General features: G+C 53.1%; 3 protein-coding genes across 8 annotated transcripts; 1 reads left to right on the forward strand and 2 right to left on the reverse strand.

The window, feature by feature from the left end:
* Nucleotides 1–196: 196 nt before the first annotated feature.
* On the reverse strand, nucleotides 197–6,343 carry PFDN2 (prefoldin subunit 2). Its single transcript, XM_088801522.1, has 4 exons — nucleotides 6,192–6,343; nucleotides 1,208–1,296; nucleotides 976–1,099; nucleotides 197–496 (listed from the first exon to the last, which is right to left on the reverse strand). The coding sequence occupies exons 1-4, from the start codon at nucleotides 6,264–6,266 to the stop codon at nucleotides 323–325; spliced, it is 462 nt and encodes a 153-aa protein (XP_088657648.1). The 5' UTR covers nucleotides 6,267–6,343; the 3' UTR covers nucleotides 197–322.
* NIT1 (nitrilase 1) lies at nucleotides 6,339–9,133 on the forward strand. 3 transcript variants are annotated; one of them, XM_019712940.3, is made up of 7 exons: nucleotides 6,339–6,495; nucleotides 6,935–7,027; nucleotides 7,276–7,554; nucleotides 7,647–7,750; nucleotides 7,939–8,072; nucleotides 8,212–8,337; nucleotides 8,608–9,133. In XM_019712940.3, the coding sequence occupies exons 1-7, from the start codon at nucleotides 6,479–6,481 to the stop codon at nucleotides 8,872–8,874; spliced, it is 1,020 nt and encodes a 339-aa protein (XP_019568499.3). In that variant the 5' UTR covers nucleotides 6,339–6,478; the 3' UTR covers nucleotides 8,875–9,133. The 3 variants fall into 3 exon arrangements, with proteins under 3 accessions (XP_019568499.3, XP_088657645.1, XP_074178114.2); XM_088801519.1 differs by having other exon boundaries at nucleotides 8,497–8,627; XM_074322013.2 differs by having other exon boundaries at nucleotides 6,360–6,729.
* Nucleotides 9,134–9,402: 269 nt separating this feature from the next.
* Nucleotides 9,403–18,159, reverse strand: DEDD (death effector domain containing). 4 transcript variants are annotated; one of them, XM_074322022.2, is made up of 6 exons: nucleotides 18,016–18,159; nucleotides 16,455–16,487; nucleotides 11,632–12,018; nucleotides 11,417–11,524; nucleotides 11,018–11,164; nucleotides 9,403–10,572 (listed from the first exon to the last, which is right to left on the reverse strand). In XM_074322022.2, exons 3-6 carry the CDS (start codon nucleotides 11,954–11,956, stop codon nucleotides 10,196–10,198), a joined length of 957 nt encoding a protein of 318 aa, XP_074178123.1. In that variant the 5' UTR covers nucleotides 11,957–12,018; nucleotides 16,455–16,487; nucleotides 18,016–18,159; the 3' UTR covers nucleotides 9,403–10,195. The 4 variants fall into 4 exon arrangements, with proteins under 4 accessions (XP_074178123.1, XP_074178124.1, XP_019568501.1 ...); XM_074322023.2 differs by lacking the exon at nucleotides 18,016–18,159 and adding an exon at nucleotides 17,767–17,789; XM_019712942.3 differs by lacking the exon at nucleotides 18,016–18,159 and adding an exon at nucleotides 17,608–17,629.
* Between the last annotated feature and the right edge of the window lie 52 nt (nucleotides 18,160–18,211).

Genomic DNA, 18,211 nt, shown 5'->3' on the forward strand with positions numbered 1-18,211 from the left:
GGTCTCTGAATCTTTTGGGTGAGGGCAGTAAATAAGTAGACACATCTTTATTTGCAAGGGAAAGGATCAAACAAGGGACCTCCTCTGATACTGTAAGCCATTAACCTGATGGGATCAAAAGCCACAAATCATACGCTTTTCCCTGTCCCCATGCAAATTCCGGCCCTAACTGTGGGAGAAAGCGTCAGGCTAGAGCTAAGCATTCTGACCAAAACATTTAATTAACAAAAAAATATTACAATAGCAGAGAAAATAATAATAACAATAAAGAGAAATCAGAAGACGTAGGAGTCAGGGTAGAAAAGATGCCACAGCCTTGGTCCTAGGAGACCAAGACTCCGGCCGAGCTGGCCTTGGCTCCAGCCCCTTCTGAGCTGTCCTTGGCCGGCTTCTCGTCTTCCCCCATGAGACGAATGTTGTGCTTTTCCCGAAACTCATTTAGTTCTTTTCCCTTTGCCTGAAGCTGCTGTGTCAGTGTCTCGATGATCTTCTGTATCTAGAGGAGAAGCGACAGCGATTCCATAAGAATTCCAGCACTCCCTCCCCCACTGCGTAAGGACTGCGGTTGACACCTCTAACTTCACCTTTAACCTGGAAGTAAGAGTAGACCCAGAAACCAAAAGTATTCCTCTCTCAAACACAACGGTTCATAAACTTGAGTGCACATAAGAATCACCCAGGCTGCTTATTTTAAAAATGCCACTTCATGGACCCCACATGCGAAGCTTCTGAATCAGGAGAGGGCCTTGGAAGCTGCGTTTTACATCAGTCCTCCAGGTGGTCTGGATGCAAGTACCATGGACTCCACTGTGAGGAACTCTAGTCAAAGCCCCCTCCCCGCCCCCCACACACACCAGCCAGGTCAGCGACTGGGAAAAAGCAGCCCACAGCCCGCGGCCCTCGTGTCCAGGAGCTGGACGCAGAACAGCGTGAGGAGCATGGCTCCTCGGCAACCTGAGCCCCTCTCCTGCTCACCTGCTCCTTGTTGCTCTCCAAGGCAGGCAGCACCTCCTTCACAGTCCGCTCCACCAGCACACCTCCCACCATGCGGTAGCACCTGCGGGTCTCACCCACCTCCTTCAGCGTGTCGATCACGAGGCTGCGTGGGGACAAGGCAGGGCCTGAGACCCAGGCCCACTCGACTGCCACCCTCCCTACAAACTGGCCTCCCCACTGTCCTCTTGTTCACGTCTCCTGGCTCCCTGACCTGTGCTCATTCAACTCCATCTCTAGCTCAGCTGCCTTGGATGCCAGGCCCCGCTGTTCCTGCCGAAGGCGGTTGAAGCCAGCAATTACCTAAGAAGGAGAGAAAGACAAGAAGTGAGAGAGGAGACGGGAAATGGCAGGCTTGGCAAAGCTGCAGTGGCACACAGATGCCTTGGGAAAGGCCGAGGACAACCTGGCACGTCTGCCTTCAGTCTGCCCGGCATTCCATTCACCCGACACTCGCAGAGCGCCCCCTGAGTGGGAGATGCATGCAGATCCCTCTTGCAGTTCATGGTGGAGGAAGAGCCATCTGTAATGTGGGGAGGTGGACAGCTACTGGGCTTGCAAGGAAAGGAGGGCGTCAGGAAAAGCTTTGTAACGAGGAACTCCCGTTACTCTTACTGGGTTCAATGGAAGAAGAGAATCACGATTGGACGCATCTGGAAAAGCATTTTCTAGGGTATCGCTCCACTAATTATCTTTTCAGTTTAGTGCCCTCTTCTCTGACAAAAATACTCAACTCGACCAGAGAAAACTTCTTTGACTTTACTACTCCATTAAATAACGGTTCTCATCCCTATCGTCATCAAATTGTTTTAGGACTAGTCTATACTCACAGCCTCCACTGCCTCACTTCCCACTCACGCCCAACATACTGTAAGATGCACTCTAATTGCTTTCTGTCTATACTAGTTATAAACCATTAGTACTTATTAAATTGTCCTCTCAAAGATCGTGAATGGCCTCCTACATAAGTGCATAATCCAACGACCTTTTCTCAATCTTCAATCTGCTTCTTGACACCTTTTTCTTTAAGTAGCAACATAGTATGATGGAAAGACTCCAAATTTTTTAATCTGACCTGGGTTCAAATTCTAGTTTGGCTATTTACTTGCTATGTGACGAGTTATTTAACTTCTCTTGGTTTACTCACTTACAAAAACTGAGCTAATACACCACAGAGCAGAGTCTCTCAATATCAGTACTATTGATATTTTGGGGGAGATAATTCTTTGTTCTGGGGGGCTGTCCATCGCACTGCAGGATGTTTAGCAATGTCCCACTAAAAGCCAGTAGTACCTCCTACTTGTGACAACCCAAGCCCTCTCCAGGTCAAGTGTCTCCTCGGGGCAAAAATCACAGCAGGCTGAGAGCCACTGCGGCAGGTAACAGTGAGAGTCAAGTGTCTGACAGAATGTAGCTTCTCAGCTCTTAGTTTCCAGGACCCTTCAGTTCTCTGGTTCTCCTACCTCTCCCAACACTCACTCGTTCTGTTCTGCAAGTTCTTCCTCTCACCCCTACAAGGGAGACAGGATCTAACACTCTGTTCCAAGTACCCCTCCCTTTATTACCTATATGATTTCAGTTGGCATTCTTAGCTACTTCTATGATTTCAACAATCGCCCTCATTCTAATTGACAGCCAAGCCAGACCTTCTCAGAAATTCTAGACCCACATTCCCAAGTTAGAGGAAGGAGCCTTGGGTCAGACAAAATGGCTCAAGTCTGACCATGAGCAAGTTGTTTCTTTTTTTAATCTAAGTTTTTTCTCTAGTAAAACAGAAACATCATCTGTCTCATAGGATGTTGTGGGGAGTGATTGATTGATTACGTCAGGGGTTTAGAATACTAGCCAGCATCTGACAGGTTGTCATCAAACAGTGCTGCGATTATCACAGAACCTCTCCACCTCAATGTCCCAGGAACACCTGACTCAGGTCATTCAAAGCTGAGCTGATCACCTTTCACCCTGTTTAAACTGTTCCTCCTCTTGTCCCCCCTATTTTTGCTAACGACAGCACTCGAGCCCTCCAGGTAGGAAACCCCGGTCCCAGCTTTGAACACACCCGTATCCCAGCAACTGCCAAGTTTATTGCACCCACCTCAGCAGTTTTTCTTTGGCTCAATGACATCACCCTAATTCAAGCCTTTATTACCTCTTGTCTGAACTAGTACAACAGTCTTTTAAATTATCTCCCTATTTTTGGACTCTCCAAATCCATCCTACACACTGCTGCTGGCTTCATTTTCCTAACACTTAGATGACATAGAAAAATGTTCATGATATATTATTAAGCTTAAACAGCAGGTTATAAAACAGGACATATTATATAATACAACTTTTGTAGAAAGTATACATTGTAGAATGACAAAGTTATAAAATATGTAAAATACACACGTCCTCCCTTTTTACACACACACACACAAGCGAAACCATCGAGGAGGGGAAACCTCTCAGAGAATATGCTCCTAGACAGTAAGAATGGTTCTCTCTCGATCGCAGGGTCATGGTAATTTATTTCTTACTTTGTACTTTTCCCTGTGTTTTCTACAATCTCCACAATGAACATGTATTATTTTATGTAATAGGAAAAGAACTCAATAGTGGATCACATATCCTTCTATCACTCCCTCCCTGCTTCCATCAAAAACTCCAGAATTCTTTGTCGTGCAAGCATCCAACTTACTTGGAAGATCACACCTTTCTGACTTATACCTCATGACTTCATTAAACCAACCGGTCACTGCCCTTCGCATCAATCTATGCTCTGTGCTCTCCCCTTCTTCCTGTTTCCACTGCCCCTGTTCAAAACTATCCACTCCTTCAGGCTCAGTTCAAGTTCTTCTGGTCTGATCATTGTATACGTGAAAAAAGTAGGTCTGTCTGATTCTCAAGTCCCTCAATTAAAAGCCCTGCTCTTCCAGTTACTGACTCTTGGTAAGTGAACTAAAGCCTCTGAGGCCCAACTGTCCTTATCTGTAAGGGAGGACAATACAGCCTACTTCAATGGCAGTAATTAAGTAACAGAAGAGAAAAACCAGTAAAGTGCCTCGCACAATCAGTTACTTGCTTCCATCTTGTTTATAAGGGACATATGTGGCTCCTATTTGCAGCAATGATAAATCTTATGTTTTTTACCCAGTGTTCTCTCTGGAACAAAAACAAAAGCCAGAGTGTTAAGCAAGAACAGTCTCAGAACTCAATGATCACACTCCTCTGTGTCTTCTGAGGGCTTCTTTCTCCACCACCCTTACATGTTGGTTCCACCCCACTCTGCTTCTTTTTTCACTGTCTGTACAAACCCTAGATGATTTCATCCACAACCATGGCTCTGTCTACCACCCAGAAAGCCACACTTCTCTACTTTAGAGCTCCAAGTCAGATTTCTTTCTGGAAGTCAAGATTCATAAATTGAACCACTTACTAAATGTCTCTACCTGGATGTCCCACAAGAAACCCAAACTCAAATCCTACAATAAACGTATTCCCTCCCCCCAAACTTGTCCATCTTCCTGTGGCACCACCATTCATCAAAGACAAAAGCCTGAGAAGCATCCGAGATTCTCTTTTCACCCCTTTTTCTGCACATTCAAGTCTTGCAGACCATTTCAAACTTTAAGTTCACCTGCATCCCAAACATGTCAGGCAGTTTCATGTCTTAGTGCTTTTACACACATTGTTCCCTCTACCTAGAAAATCCTCCACTTCCTTCTTTGCTTGACTCACTTCTCTCATCCTTTGGAATGGAGCTGAAGGATTATCTCTTCTAGAAAACAAGATCATTAGCACTTATTAAACCCATACTTTATTCCAGTCACTGTGCAAAACACTGTGCACGCATTGTCTTGCTTAATAACCAGGATTCAGTGATGAGGTAGGTACCATTAGGTTTTCTACAGGCAGGAAAGCCAAGAGAGGCAACTCTTGGGAGGTCATCCTCTATGGTAGAAATGGTCAAACACACGCCTGTCCGACCCCAGTGCACTTCTTATCTTAGTCTTAGCCACCCTGCTATCCCCCAGCTTCCCTTTCTGCCGCCCGCCCCTGCCAATCCCATAACCTCCTGCTTAGTTGGGGTCCCTCCTCTAGCTGCCCTAAATAAGGGCCTGTGTGGAACACTGCAAACCTTATTGTTTGGTTTGTCTTTTCTCAAAGGAGTCCAGCTACCTTGAAAACAAGGTCTACTTCATTCATCTGTTTCCCTGTACCCAGTAGAGTATCTGGCACATAGCAGACCCTCAAAAAGTACCAGGTTCCCTCTCCCTTCCCTTTTGCACCAGTAAGTCTGAGGCTATGTCTTCCTCCCTCCTCAAAATCCCACAGCACTTGATAGCGCTCCTCGGACACTTACCGGCTGCCTCATATTAACATTTCGTGTTACCTTACGAGTATTTTCCCCAAGCAGACTAGAACTCTTCGATGGCAAGGGACAGTTTGAAAAAAGATATCTTTATGCTGATACATTTGCCTGAGTAATTGTTCAACGAATAACTAATGAAGGACTCTGTAATTAAAAGAGCTACTGTTTAGCTATGTGTTCCTTTCTCTTGTGTAGATTCCTTCCCACCTCTGTTAAACACTAGCCCCACTATTAGCAAACCATGCTTCCCAAACCACAAAAGGCGTTCTGATTCATTTATAAAACGCTGCCCGATGCTGGGCACTCGGGGAAATGCAAACTCAGATCAGAAGAGGGTTTCTGGCCTCTAAGGAAATTCAATCTAATAGTGACTCCCGACTCAAAACAGCATGACACAGAAGACGCTCGGCTATGAGCGTCACGTGGCTCTGCAGGGACTGCAATTGTCACCTCGGTCTCAGGGTCAGGTAACAGACCGCACAACCAGCGCGAGGACGAATCCCCGGGACCCGCTACGAGCTGCCGGCCCAGCTACATCCCGTCCGAGGGTGCGGAGAAGCGGGGACAGTGACGACCCGGGTCCGTCAGACCCGCGCATCCTCCCAGGCCCTGCCGCTGGCGGCTTCGCTCCCCGGAGCCCCACCGACACCCCGCGGCGGCGCGGCTTTCGCCTCCAGCCCGCCCGCTCTCCCGCAGGCTCGGCCGCCTTCTCCCACGACCCGCCCCTGTGAGCGGCCACCCAGCGCGGGCCTGGAGCGAAGGCCGGCGGCAGCCGGGGCGCCCCCTCTTCCCGCATCTCCTCCGGACGCCGCCGCCCGCCCCCCTCCGCCTTCTCCGCCCTCACCTGCTCCGCCGACACCGCCCCCTTCCCCGCGCCGCTCCCGCCGCTCTTCCCCGCGCGACCGCCGCTCTCCGCCATCTTCGCCGCCCCGGGGCTTCCGGCGCGCAGCGCAGACCTCGCGTCACTTCCGCCCGCGGGTTTCCGCCCGCTCGCCGCCGCGCCGCCGCCCCCAGGCCGCTCCGGGTCAGGACCCTGCGAGTGGTTCCGGCGGCGTCTTCCCGTGGGGCCTCGTCCCCGCCCCGCCGGCCGCGGTGACTGCCACCTGCGGTGCTGTGACCTGCGCAGCCGAGATGCCGGCGCTGCGAGGGCAGGGAGGACGGGTTAACGGGAGAGGGGGGCGCGGGCCGGGACCCGCGTGCCGGCGCCCGCGTCTACCGCGGGGGGGGAACCGGGGAGGGTGAACCTGCCCTCGGACGGGTGTGCGGGCGGTGCAGTCAGGAGAGGCGGGGGAACCCAGGACGTGCCTGGGCGAGGACTGGGACCGCTGCGGCGCCCGGCAGAGGACGAGGGCTTCCGTTTAACGCGAGATCACGGAGTCCAGGTTTCTCCCTTCTTCCCACCTTGTGATCTCTTCCGTGGCCCGTAATTACCTGCGACAAAGAGCATCTGAAAGACTTGGGGGCGGAGGGGGGTGTTTGCTGGCAGGGCCCTGATTCGGCGGCACAGCATGAAGAGAGAAGTCAGAGGAGCCTAGAAACTCACGGCTTAAGGGAGGGGTTGGTGTCCTTATTTCTCCCTTTCCTCAGGCAGGGCTTCATCATAAGGCCTCATCAGCTCCTGTCGCTTCTGTGTCCTGGACTCCGGATACCTCGACTCTCAGTACTTTGTGCTCAGCCCAGGTAACATGTTTGTCGTATCTTCAGTGCCTGGCACGTAGTAGGTGCTCAAATGTCTTGTTGGATGAATGGATGGTGGGAGACAGTGGGGTACGAGCCATCCACGGAACATTTGATGGGTGGGCCATTGTTCCTTGTACGAGTAGCATCAAAGGGGTGTCCAGCCTTCTTGCCTCCCCATTTGAGCCCTTTGCCGTTCAACTTGGGTTTCCCATGCTGGGAAATCTGAGTCCTTCCTGCGCTCTCCGCAGGCCCAGAGCCATGGCTCTCTCCCCCTCCTCCTCCTCCTCCTCCTCCTCCTCCTCCGACGCACTGCCCCTGGTGGCTGTGTGCCAGGTAACGTCCACACCAGACAAGCAGCACAACTTTAAAGCGTGTGCTGAGCTGGTTCGAGAGGCCGCCCGACTGGGCGCTTGCCTGGCTTTCCTGCCTGAGGCATTTGACTTCATTGCACGCGACCCTGCAGAGACTCTGCACCTGTCTGAGCCACTGGGAGGGAGCCTTTTGGGAGAATACACGCAGCTGGCCAGGTACCAGGGAAAGGGGGAGGGAGGGAGTTTCTTTGTTGGTTAGTGTCTCTGGATTGCCAGATATGAGAAGTGTCAGTGTCCCCTTCCCCCAGGGAATGTGGACTCTGGCTGTCCTTGGGTGGCTTTCACGAGCGTGGCCAAGACTGGGAGCAGACTCAGAAAATCTACAACTGTCATGTGCTTCTGGACAGCGAGGGTGAGATGTCATAACTCTAGCCTGCCTCTTCCCAGGCTTTTCTACCTAAACAATTCTCCAGAATTCTCAACATTGAGTATCCGTACTTCTCGGTTCCTGGACTATGAACTATCACCTTGGGATAAGAGGAACTAAAAGCTGGGCTTCTAGAGAATCAGCCCCAGGTTTCCTCCTCTCTTTTACTCCAGGGTCGGTAGTGGCCACTTACAGGAAGACGCATCTGTGTGACGTAGAGATTCCGGGGCAGGGGCCTATGCATGAAAGCAGCTCTACCATGCCTGGGCCCAGTCTCAAGTCCCCTGTCAGCACACCAGCAGGCAAGGTGGGACTGGCATATAGTAGGACGAGAGGGAGGGGAACAGGGACACTGGCATGTAGTAGAGGAGAAGCAGCCCTAAGGAGTCGGGTAGCGGTGTTGTGACGGGACGGGGGCTAACCAAGTAGGCTGGTTTTCCTTCCAGATTGGTCTGGCTATCTGCTATGACATGCGGTTCCCTGAACTGTCTCTGACATTGGCTCAGGCTGGAGCAGAAATACTTACCTACCCCTCGGCTTTTGGATCCGTAACAGGCCCCGCCCACTGGGAGGTAAGAGGACACCTCTTCAAAACACGCCTTCTCTCAACCTGTCTTCCCTCAGCCCTGCCAGTTGACTTTCTCCCCCTTCCCAACTAGTGGGAAAATTCATTTTCCAGGCTGTTGCCTCTCGTATGTTAAAGAACAGTTAACATCGTAAATCTTTCCTAGGCAGTTACCAGAATGGTCACAGTGGGTAGACTGGCCTGCAGTGTCCATTGCCTGTCAGTTCCCCACTAGCTGCTACGTGTGTGCGTCAGTGAAACACGTCCCCACCCCCAGGTGTTACTGCGGGCCCGTGCCATTGAAGCTCAGTGCTACGTAGTGGCAGCAGCACAGTGTGGACGCCACCATGAGAAGAGAGCAAGTTACGGGCACAGCATGGTGGTGGACCCCTGGGGAACCGTGGTGGCCCGCTGCTCTGAGGGACCAGGCCTCTGCCTCGCCCGAATCGACCTCCGTTATCTACGCCAGTTGCGCCAACACCTGCCTGTGTTCCAGCACCGCAGACCTGATCTCTACGGCAGTCTGGGTGGCCCACTGTCTTGAGACTTCTGACTTTGGGGTGCTGAGACCCCCATTGTGAGCCGGGGTTGCTGTAACTTATGGGCAGGACCCAGGCGCAGCTCCCCTCACTTGGAGAACCTTGAGGCTCAGCTTCTTGGCAAAGAAGAAACTCATCTGAGCTCAGATTTCAGTTTCAGAAAGGTGGAATTTTATATAGTCACTGTTTATTTCAAGAGAACTGAAATTATGCTGAGGGCTGAGCAGCACTGGCATTGAAAAAAAATATAATAATCATAAAGTCTGTGTGTGGACATCTCCTTCGGGAGCTGAAAGGGGAGGTGGTGTTGGACCAGCAGACTAGGAGCCATCCAGGCCTCCTGGCTCACGCCACAGGCCTCCCTACCTACATAAAAGTGCGACACTCAGTGCATGGCCTGGCCCCATGCTCCCAAGCCCGGGAGTGGGAGTGGGGGCGGGGGGAGGACAAAGAAGGGAGCTGATACTGAATTCCTTCACTTTCACCTACTGTGCCCTGTGCCCAAGCCAGAAGGATGCAAAGGGGAAAAGGGCTGCAGGGTCCATCATTTATTTTCACTTGAACATGGAAGGAAGGCTCACACTCCCCCTGCCCCTTTTCAGGGGGAGTCTACTTTCATCAGCAGCCTCGCCCTGCCCACCCGTGCGTGTGCACAGACACACCGCAGTCGGTGGGGAGGGCGACCAGGCTGACCTATTCCTCTTACCTACTCTCCCCTGAGGGGGGTTTGACAAAGGGGAAAAAGGAGGAGCCACACCAGGCAGAGGTCTCGGCCATGGCGTGGAGGGAGTGAGGCAGAGGAGCAGCACCAGAGGCCAGGAGACAGTGGGAAGGGCCACAGCTTGTTTTTTGAAAAATTCTATAATTTGGGAGAGGGTGGCGATTAATTTCCAAAACCCACTTCCGAGTCCCACCTTCCACACAGCTCCCTTACTCACAGCCCTTTGGTTTTTCAGACAGGATTTAAGAGCCCTCGTGAAGCCAGTTGCACTGCTGACCCCCACGCACACACGCAGACGCAGTGTTCACTTCAGTCCCTTACGGAGACTGCGCTACAGCCTTTGCTTGTTGTCCCTGCACATCTGTCTTCTGGCTCAGTGGCAAGGTGGCTGTAGACACATGGGGTAAGTGGGAAAGGGGACAAACAGGAAGCCCAGGCACATGGCTGCAGGGAGGGGTGGGGACACCGCTTCCATGGTTCTTTGTCTTTTCCTTAAAAAAAAAAAAAAAAAAGGCAGGGCTGTGACCGGTTGGCAGGGTAAGAACAAACCCCAGAACAGAACAGTGTGCGCTCCAGACGTGAGTGGTGGGGCAGCCCCGAGGAGGTCAGGGCAAGGCCTGCAGCATCAAGTTCGTCAGGAGCTTCTGTCGGCCCAGCTCATAGTCCTCCTCGTCCACGTTCACCAGCAGCTTGATAGCTTCGTGGCCCACGGCCTGCTTCAGGGAGTCTGTGATGAAGACACCTTTGAGCGCCTCCAGTAACGAGCCGTTGATGTAGTCGCGCCAGAATGCGTCGAGGTAGGTGAGCTCGGAGAACTTGATGTCGCAGATGATGGAGCCCAGGTCCCGGGACTTGAGGATGGTGTTGGCCTGGTTGAAGCGCTCAAACTGGCGCTCGAGCGGGTCCTGCCTGTTGGAGAAGACGTTGCCCTGCAGCGCGGTCTCGTGCTGGCAGTACTCCGCCCGGACCCGCAGTCTGATGTCTGGGAAGGAAGACGTGCACAAGAGACTGCGGTCAGGGGTGGCTGTGCGAGAAAGGCTGGCAGAACAGGGTGGGCAACACCTGACAGCTCCCTACCTCTCTCCTAGGACTCGTTCCTTCCCGGGGCCTGAGAAACCCTGGCCCTAACGCAGGAGGTTGGACCAAGTGGGCCAGACCCAGACCAGACTCCCCATCACTCATAAGCGGCCCCTTCTTCTACGAGGCCTCCTAGTCACCTCACTACCCTGTCATGATCTGGTCCACCATACAATATAGATGTCATAATGGCACCCCTTTGATTTAGTATCAACTAAAAAGAGCTGAAATGCACCCTGCCACAGGTGGAGGGGCCCGAGACACCCCAGCCTCGCTGTGCAGCCGCCACGCGAGCCCACACTGCCCAGGGTCCACAGTCCTCATGCCCTCTGCAGCCCCCACGTCCTCACCACATGTCTGTTTCTCCTTGGGATCTGCTGTCACTGACTTCCGGCGTTTTCGCTGGCTCCCGAGTGTGGCTCTCCCTCGAGCTGGCCTCTTGCTACACATCTGAGGGCCCGGAGTGGGGCAGCACACCACAGGATAGTGGGGAGGCACTGACCAGAGGGTGAGAGGGGAGAGGACAAAGTCAAACACCTGCCGCACAACGAGGGGGAAATCACTTACACTGAGCATGGAACGCAGTCGCCACGATGTGACCCCCAGGTCGTGGACACCTGGGGACACAGGGCTAAGGTGATGCAACAGTGCCTCACCTGGCTTATGGGGCTACGTGTCCTTTCACTTAAGCCGGCAGAACTGGGGCTGGGATGGGATCACAGCAATGAGGGGACTTCATATCCTCTCACCTGTTTTAGGGGGTTGGGTGGGCCTCGGTTCCGGGTCACTGAGGGCTCTGGGGGTCACATAGCGAATCGATGTCTCCTCCAGATACTTGTCCACGAGATCGGGGCACACTGTGGGGGAGGGGTCATTCAGGAAGAAACCCCACTTCTGGTGCAGCCCTCCCGCGGGGCCTCCCCCGCCCCTAAGCCCCCAAGCCCCCAGCCCCGGGCGCCCTCACCAGCCCGCCTCCGCTTGAGCGTGACGTAGGGCAGCAGGTCATGGCGAGTGATGACGCGCAGCAGCTGTAGCACCTGGCGGAAGTTACTCTCGTCACAGCGGCCCTGGCGCTCCAGCGCCAGCAGGAAGTCACGTCCGTTCCGGATGAGGCCCCGCTCGTGGTCGTCGATGACATCAACAAACAGGAAGGAGAGCACACGCACGTCCCTGTGTGTCAGATGGGTGCCCACGACGTCGAACATGCGGTGCAGGCTGTAGAGCCCGTGCTCCAGCGCGCCACGCTCCTCCGGCCACACCTGGCTGGCACGCCGCTTCAGGCCCGCCATGCTGGGCTCAGGGGCGCAGCGCCTCCCAGCGGTCCCGCTCTGCCGCTGGGGCCCCCGCTACGCTGCAGGGCAAGGAAAAACCATCGTGGAGAAACAGTCACTTCTCCTAAGTGAGACTCAGGTGCAGTTTCAGTGCTGCGTTTCCAGCAGGAGTTGCTCATAGATATTACCATGATTGGCCCTCCTGCCACCAAAATACTGCTTTTGGTTCCTTGTTCCCTCCCCACCTCCAGTTCACCTCTTAAATGTAGGCAAAATTGAGAAGAAGAGAAGTCACTCCAACTCCATTATGGAAGCAGTAACAGATGAACTGAGGGACTAACAGCAGGGAAACTGAAAAGCTTTAGGGCGAGAACGGTTCAACTCTGTATCATTAAGCTGTGTAGCTGTGTCACCTTAAGCACGTCACTTAACTTCAAAGTCTCACTGCCACCATCTACAAAACACGGATCGAAGAAACCACTCCTCATTCTTGTTAAGAATCCACTTAGAAAAGACATGTAAACCACTTTGTAAACCTCACACACATCGTCGTGAAAGCGATTTCAGAGAGAAGCATCCAGGACCTCTGCGGCCCAGACTCGCCCCTCCAGAACCTATCCTTAGGTTTCCTACCATCCGACCAAGTCCAGGCCAATCAGTACTCACCCAAAACCGCGGGCTGACGTCCACACACCTGCCATGCCCGTGCTGAGTGGCAGGAGGTGCCACTTGGACATGTCACCTCCTGCCTTTCCTCATGGCTGTCACTTACCAATCACAGCCCTATACTCGTATCAGTGGGCATTTGACTCACAAAGCCCCTCCATCATCCTGTGAATGACCCAGCCCAGGACCCATCCTCAGGTCTAACAACGTCACATCCGTTCCAGTCACTCATACTCACTGCCCCCCAAGAGCACACGCCAGTACTGCTCCCCTCTGACCACAACCTCCAACCACCCAATCACTTATAAATCCCTGTTGATGCTGCTTCTGAGTATTTCCCAAATCGGCCTCACCTTGCCACCGCCACCGCCCTGGCTCAGGTCCCAGGGAGCTCTCACCGGGGCTTCTGCAGTGGCCTCCTTAAGGGCATTTTACCTCCAACCTGTATCGCCCAAACCCCTCCCCACAATCAGCTAAACTGCTATCTACAGTGCATGCCTGACCATCACTTTTCTGCTAAAGACCTAGCTACAGCCTCTCCTGACCTGTAACACTCCCAGCTCCTTACACAGCACACCAAACCTGCCCACATTTCCAATCTCCACCCACCTCTCATTCTCTAAGGTTACTGTTTACAGTGCATACACATCACTCCATTCATTCTGTCCCTTCAGACCACTCCCTTTGCCTGAATGTCCGCTTCCCAGCACATACTGCCCCTGTGAGAGTCAGCTCAGATGCCACCTTCAAGTTCCTTCTCTATACCACATGGGTAAGTAGCCCTCCTCTGTGCTCCCATGGACAGTCCTGTTTCCTTGAAGCCATTTATCAACGTATACAAAAATTATTTGTGCGTTGATTGTCCCACTAGATCTTAAGCAACTTGTTAGAGGGACTAAACTATATCTGCCTTTAGATTCCCAGTGCCTCGCAGTGGCCTAGCCTCGCATACACTGACCTCCATGTCTGCGAGGTCATCACAGCAATACCAATTGGGAGACAAAGTCACGGGAGTCCAAGAGCGAGAGGACCTCATTAAAACCAGACACGCAACTCAGAGACCATGCTGTGCTCTGGCTGTGGCCTCCCCTCACTGCAGGGCTGCCCTGCCACCGCACCCTACTCAACAACAAGGGGCTGTCTGTCCCTTTCTTATACCAAGCGACTGGGTCTGGGTTAACAAGGAGAATAAAATGAGCTACTTCAGAAGAGCCAAGCTGGCGGGGGCAGAGGGGTGGGGTGTCTCAGGAAACTGAGGAGCAAGCAGGACCTGATCGCCTCTCCCTCAGTAACAGTAAAATGGAAGCATGGAGATTCACACCTCTAAGAGAAGGCGCGTGAATCACTTAGCCCCATCCCATGGGTTCTGATATGTGGATCAGAAATACAGCCCATTTCTAGTTATGACAGCCCAGATGCCCACACCCCCCGAAGCATGGGCAACAGCTGGGAAAAGAGCTATTCAGCTACACACTGGATTTCCTCCCCTCGTCCTCTCACTTCACACCACAGCCCCTGGTATAAAGGGAGAGGCTGAAGGAGAACAACTTCCTGCTCAGGACAGGCGGCCTGGGGACGCGAGCCCCTCGCAGCCCGACCCCTCCCTGTTCTTCATCCAACCTGCTCCCTTTGGCCGGCTGCTGGTTATAAGGAGCCCCGAAAAGCACATGGGCTCCAGGACTCCCTGATTCAAAATGCCCTGCCTATAAACCCCAGGAAATAAAGAAATATTGTCCCCACATTAACCGGCCACTGGAAAACGAGGCAAACTACAGGAAAACACTATAGTCCTAATTATTCGTCAATGGATACAACTCTATAACAGACCTCAACCGTCTGAGATTTAACGCCCTACATTTGAGGGGAAAAACAGCCACTTTTAAGTCCTAGATCCCCAGGCCAGATCACTCAAGGTGCCAGGAACTCAGAGCTTCTAGGTCAGCAGTTCTTAAGCGGGGGCGATTTTGCCCCCCAAGGGTTATTCGGCAACATCGGGAGACGTTTTAGATTGTCACGAGGGACGGGAGTATTACCAGCATGCATTATTACAGGCATGGATGTTGTTAAACACCCTACAACACAGGTCAGGCCCCACAACAAAGACTTATCCAGCCCAAAATGTCAACGACGCTGAGGGTGAGAAACCTTACTCTATATGGAGCAGAACGAAGGGTCAGAAAGAATAGAAACAGAATGTCACTTTCCACCCAAGATCTGGAGAGGAAGCCTTCCATCCCCAACCCAAACCCATCAAACAATGTTCCAGAAGAAAAGGAAAGCCAGTCAGACACAGACTTATTTAACTCATGAGTCGAACTGGCACTTGGGAGTTCCATCCCAGTTCAACCTCAGCTGCTCTCTGTCACCTGCTGTCCCATTCAGGTGAAGAGCAGTGACAAGCTACACTGCCTTCTGCCCCATCCCAGGAGTCTAATCTGACCTAGTTCAGTGCCATCCTCTGCCAGACAGACAAGAAGGATCCCACACTAAACCCTCACAGCCAAAGTTCTAGAACTAAAGCAGTAGCGGACCTTCCCTGGTTAGGCCACTTCTTCAGTGAAGTGAAGTGGAGAAGAGGCCTGCGTCTCCCAAAGCCATGTCCTCGGGAGAAACAGCAGGAGGCTGGTGTGCAGGCTATTGCACCACTTAATTATCGTCTAGGATGGTGAGTTCACTCACTCAGCAACCCAGATGTGGATTCCAAGAATCTATTTAACTTCAGCATTAAAAGAACATGGCCAGGTTCCCCTTAACCCAAAAGATACCCAGCTTTCTGTGGCACTGGAGTGAGGGAACCCAGTGAAAGTTACACAGAGCTCCTACATGAAGTTTCCAGCACGGTAAGGAGAGCGTACCCTCTGCACAGAAGATGAGCAAGACCTTCTGAGTCTTGGTGTCTGAAATTGTGCCGGTCACCAAGACAAACACGGACGCCAACACGAGTCCTGATCCTACTGGCTGGTTTGAGTTCGTTTGAGATTCTGATGTATGAGTCCCCCACTAGATTCCCAAAAAGAATTCTTTTATTCTGATGAATTGCTGCATTTCCTAAAGTTATAGTTTGTTTGTTTTCTTTAGGGGTGGTCCGAGCCAGCCAGGGCTAACGGACAGTCTCTATGTATCTACAGGATTTCCTTGATTGCTTGTTCTGTTAGATTCTACTTCCCAGCAAAGTCTAGTCTCGGCCCAACCATGGATGGTATCTGTATTTTCACAGAACTAGAGGTATTTGACTCTCTCAGAGACCCTTAGAGAGGAAAGTCATGAGGAAGAACTAAAAAAGAGTGATGTCTTGAAACTTGAAATAAAAACACGGAAAACCTTAAAGATGGCTAAATGTACATGAAGAGGTTTCTTGCTGGTGAGACTAGGGAAATGTAACCAAGTATCTGGAAGTCAGAATTACATAGTAAGATTCCTCAAAAGGAAGGTTCCAGGAACCCTGAACCCTGAGGACAGCATAAGCTACAGGAAAGGCCTTCCCATGGAAGGTGGTGCCTCAGCAGCCCTCCAAGGATGACTTTCAGTAGACACTGTGCTCGAGTACAATGTCCCATGTGCTAAAAAATGTTTCTCTCAGAGCTGCCCAAGAAGACTACATGATAACAAAACAAAGCTGGGGACTTACGCCAAGACACCTGATTTCTGCTCTCCTTTCCCTCCTACCTTTCTCCAGTTACCTAAAGAGACAGTGACCGCAACAGATGCTATACACTCAGTTTGGGAGGTGAATGAAGACTCCTTCTGCCTGGCACCTACCCCATCACTGGGCTCAACCCCAATACATTTCCCATGCCATTTCCCTTCCCATCAAGGGTTTGAAAACAATAAAAAAAAGTTCCAGACTTACCTCTGCAAGAAACTTAATTTCCCAGGTCTCTTCCTAATGTAAGGTTCAAAGCCAGCAGCAGAACAAAAATAAGGGAGAAAAAAAAGAGTTAATTTTCAAGCTTTATTTTGAATCCTCAAAGGACCAAAGAGTTAGTAGATCATAGTTGCAAAAATACACAATCAAGCCTAAAGCCATTTAGATAGAAAAGCTCTACTCCAAGCTAAATAAGAGAACTCACCCCGCCCAAGTCCCCAGGCTTCCCCAACTGTACTGGCCAATTCACAAAACAGTACCAACTCCAAGAATTTCCAGCCTCAACAGCTCATGGTAAGAAAGGTCCCAAATGCAACAACTTGTGGGAAAACCAACTATCCTCTGACACCTTCCCACCTGACTCCTCAATTCATTATGAGACCCACCTATGTTGTTAAAATATAAACATTGATTTTCGTTTTCGGGAGAACTGGGAGGAAAGTGATTACAGCCGAAGAAGGCACTTTCATTCCACCAAGCAACCACTTCACGTATCAGACCACAACGTCCTCCAAATTCTGTCTTCACCCTCTCCCTTACCGAGCACACAGTGAGGACAAACTAGCCACCGGGGCAGCATCCATCTCAGAAGAGACATTTTCTACACCCGAGTACTGACCCCTGCCTCCTAGCACGTGAACAGCAGAAGGAGGGTCTGAAAGCTAAAGCCCGGGTTCGACGAGCCCGGGTGCCTACGGGCCCTCCTGCGTCTCTGTTCCGCTTCTCACACTTCCAGAGCCGCGTCCGGAGCGTACAGGCGCCAGCACAGCGCGGCCGTCCCCCTATTCTCGCACTGCTAAGATCCAGGGGACTCCTTGCTCTCACCACACGCCCGCGACAGCAGCTTCCCCATTTCCCCTGTCTTCGTACCCAGGAAAAACAAGGCAGAAGCAAGCGAGGGAGCCTTTGAAAGCAAACCCAAGTCCACTTCTCCAAGCCCACATGACCGTTCCCTTCCGCCCGTCCCACCCCATTAAAGCTGCAGGCCCGGCGATGAGAATTGGCTGCAACTGATGCTGCCCAACTGCGCCGCCTCCTTCGCACGGGGGGGCGGACACCAGGCCCTGTCACCGCGCAGCCCCGCTGTCCCGTCCGCCATCCCGCCCCCCTCCCTCTCAAACTTTCCTCCCAGTCTCACTTTCTGCACGGCCTCGTCACGCCGACGCGCTCTCGGGTCCCCACACCTCCGTCCGCTCCCATTCCACCCCGATTCTCCCGGAGGCCCTTCCCCCTCCCGCCCCAATTTAACCCTTTCAAACCCCGTCCCGCCGCGCGAGCCCCACGCTCCCCCGGTCACCTCGCCCCAACAGCCTCGAGGGAGTGCGGTCCCCTCCCAACTGCTGGCCGCCGCAGGCCCCTCGCCGCCCCCGGCGGGACCGCGGCAGCGCGCCCCACCCGCCGCCCCCGCACGCCCCCTCGGCCGCGCCCCTCCCCCGCCCGGCGGCGTCCCGTCACCTCCCCTCCCGCGGTCCGCGGGCCGGACGTCGCCCCGCCGCCCCCTCCGGCCTCCCTCTCGGGCCCTGTGCGGCCCGCAGCCCCGCCTCACCCCGGGCTCAGGCTCGGCGCCGCCATGTTGGATCCATCCGCGCCGCTCCCCCGGCCGTCTCCCGGCGCCGCATCCGGGCTCCTGCCGCCGCCGCCGCCGCCGCCACCGCCGCCGCCGCCGCCGCCGCGGGCGTGGGGCGGGGGGAGGGGAGGGGCGGGGGCGTGGCGGGCACGGGCGTGGTGGGCGTGGCGGGCGC

This window comes from Rhinolophus sinicus, chromosome 11 (genome assembly GCF_057876585.1).
Source record: "Rhinolophus sinicus isolate RSI-liver-muscle chromosome 11, RSI-T2T, whole genome shotgun sequence".
Classification (NCBI taxonomy): Eukaryota; Metazoa; Chordata; class Mammalia; order Chiroptera; family Rhinolophidae; genus Rhinolophus; species Rhinolophus sinicus.

Bases quoted from the DNA above. Each gene is read 5' to 3' on its own strand.
- NIT1 (XM_019712940.3), top strand. The intron at 7,028-7,275 runs GTAACATGTTTG...CGCTCTCCGCAG, and splicing joins GTACTTTGTGCTCAGCCCAG to GCCCAGAGCCATGGCTCTCT. The intron at 7,751-7,938 runs GTGAGATGTCAT...CTTTTACTCCAG, and splicing joins TGTGCTTCTGGACAGCGAGG to GGTCGGTAGTGGCCACTTAC.
- DEDD (XM_074322022.2), bottom strand. From the start codon at position 11,956: ATGGCGGGCCTGAAGCGGCGTGCCAGCCAGGTGTGGCCGGAGGAGCGT. The intron at 11,525-11,631 runs GTGAGGGCGCCC...CCTCCCCCACAG, and splicing joins GCTCAAGCGGAGGCGGGCTG to TGTGCCCCGATCTCGTGGAC. The intron at 10,573-11,017 runs GTGAGGACGTGG...CTTCCTTCCCAG, and splicing joins CAAGGAGAAACAGACATGTG to ACATCAGACTGCGGGTCCGG.
- PFDN2 (XM_088801522.1), bottom strand. From the start codon at position 6,266: ATGGCGGAGAGCGGCGGTCGCGCGGGGAAGAGCGGCGGGAGCGGCGCG. The intron at 1,100-1,207 runs GTCAGGGAGCCA...GTCCCCACGCAG, and splicing joins ATGGAGTTGAATGAGCACAG to CCTCGTGATCGACACGCTGA. The intron at 497-975 runs GTGAGCAGGAGA...CTTCTCCTCTAG, and splicing joins TGGAGAGCAACAAGGAGCAG to ATACAGAAGATCATCGAGAC.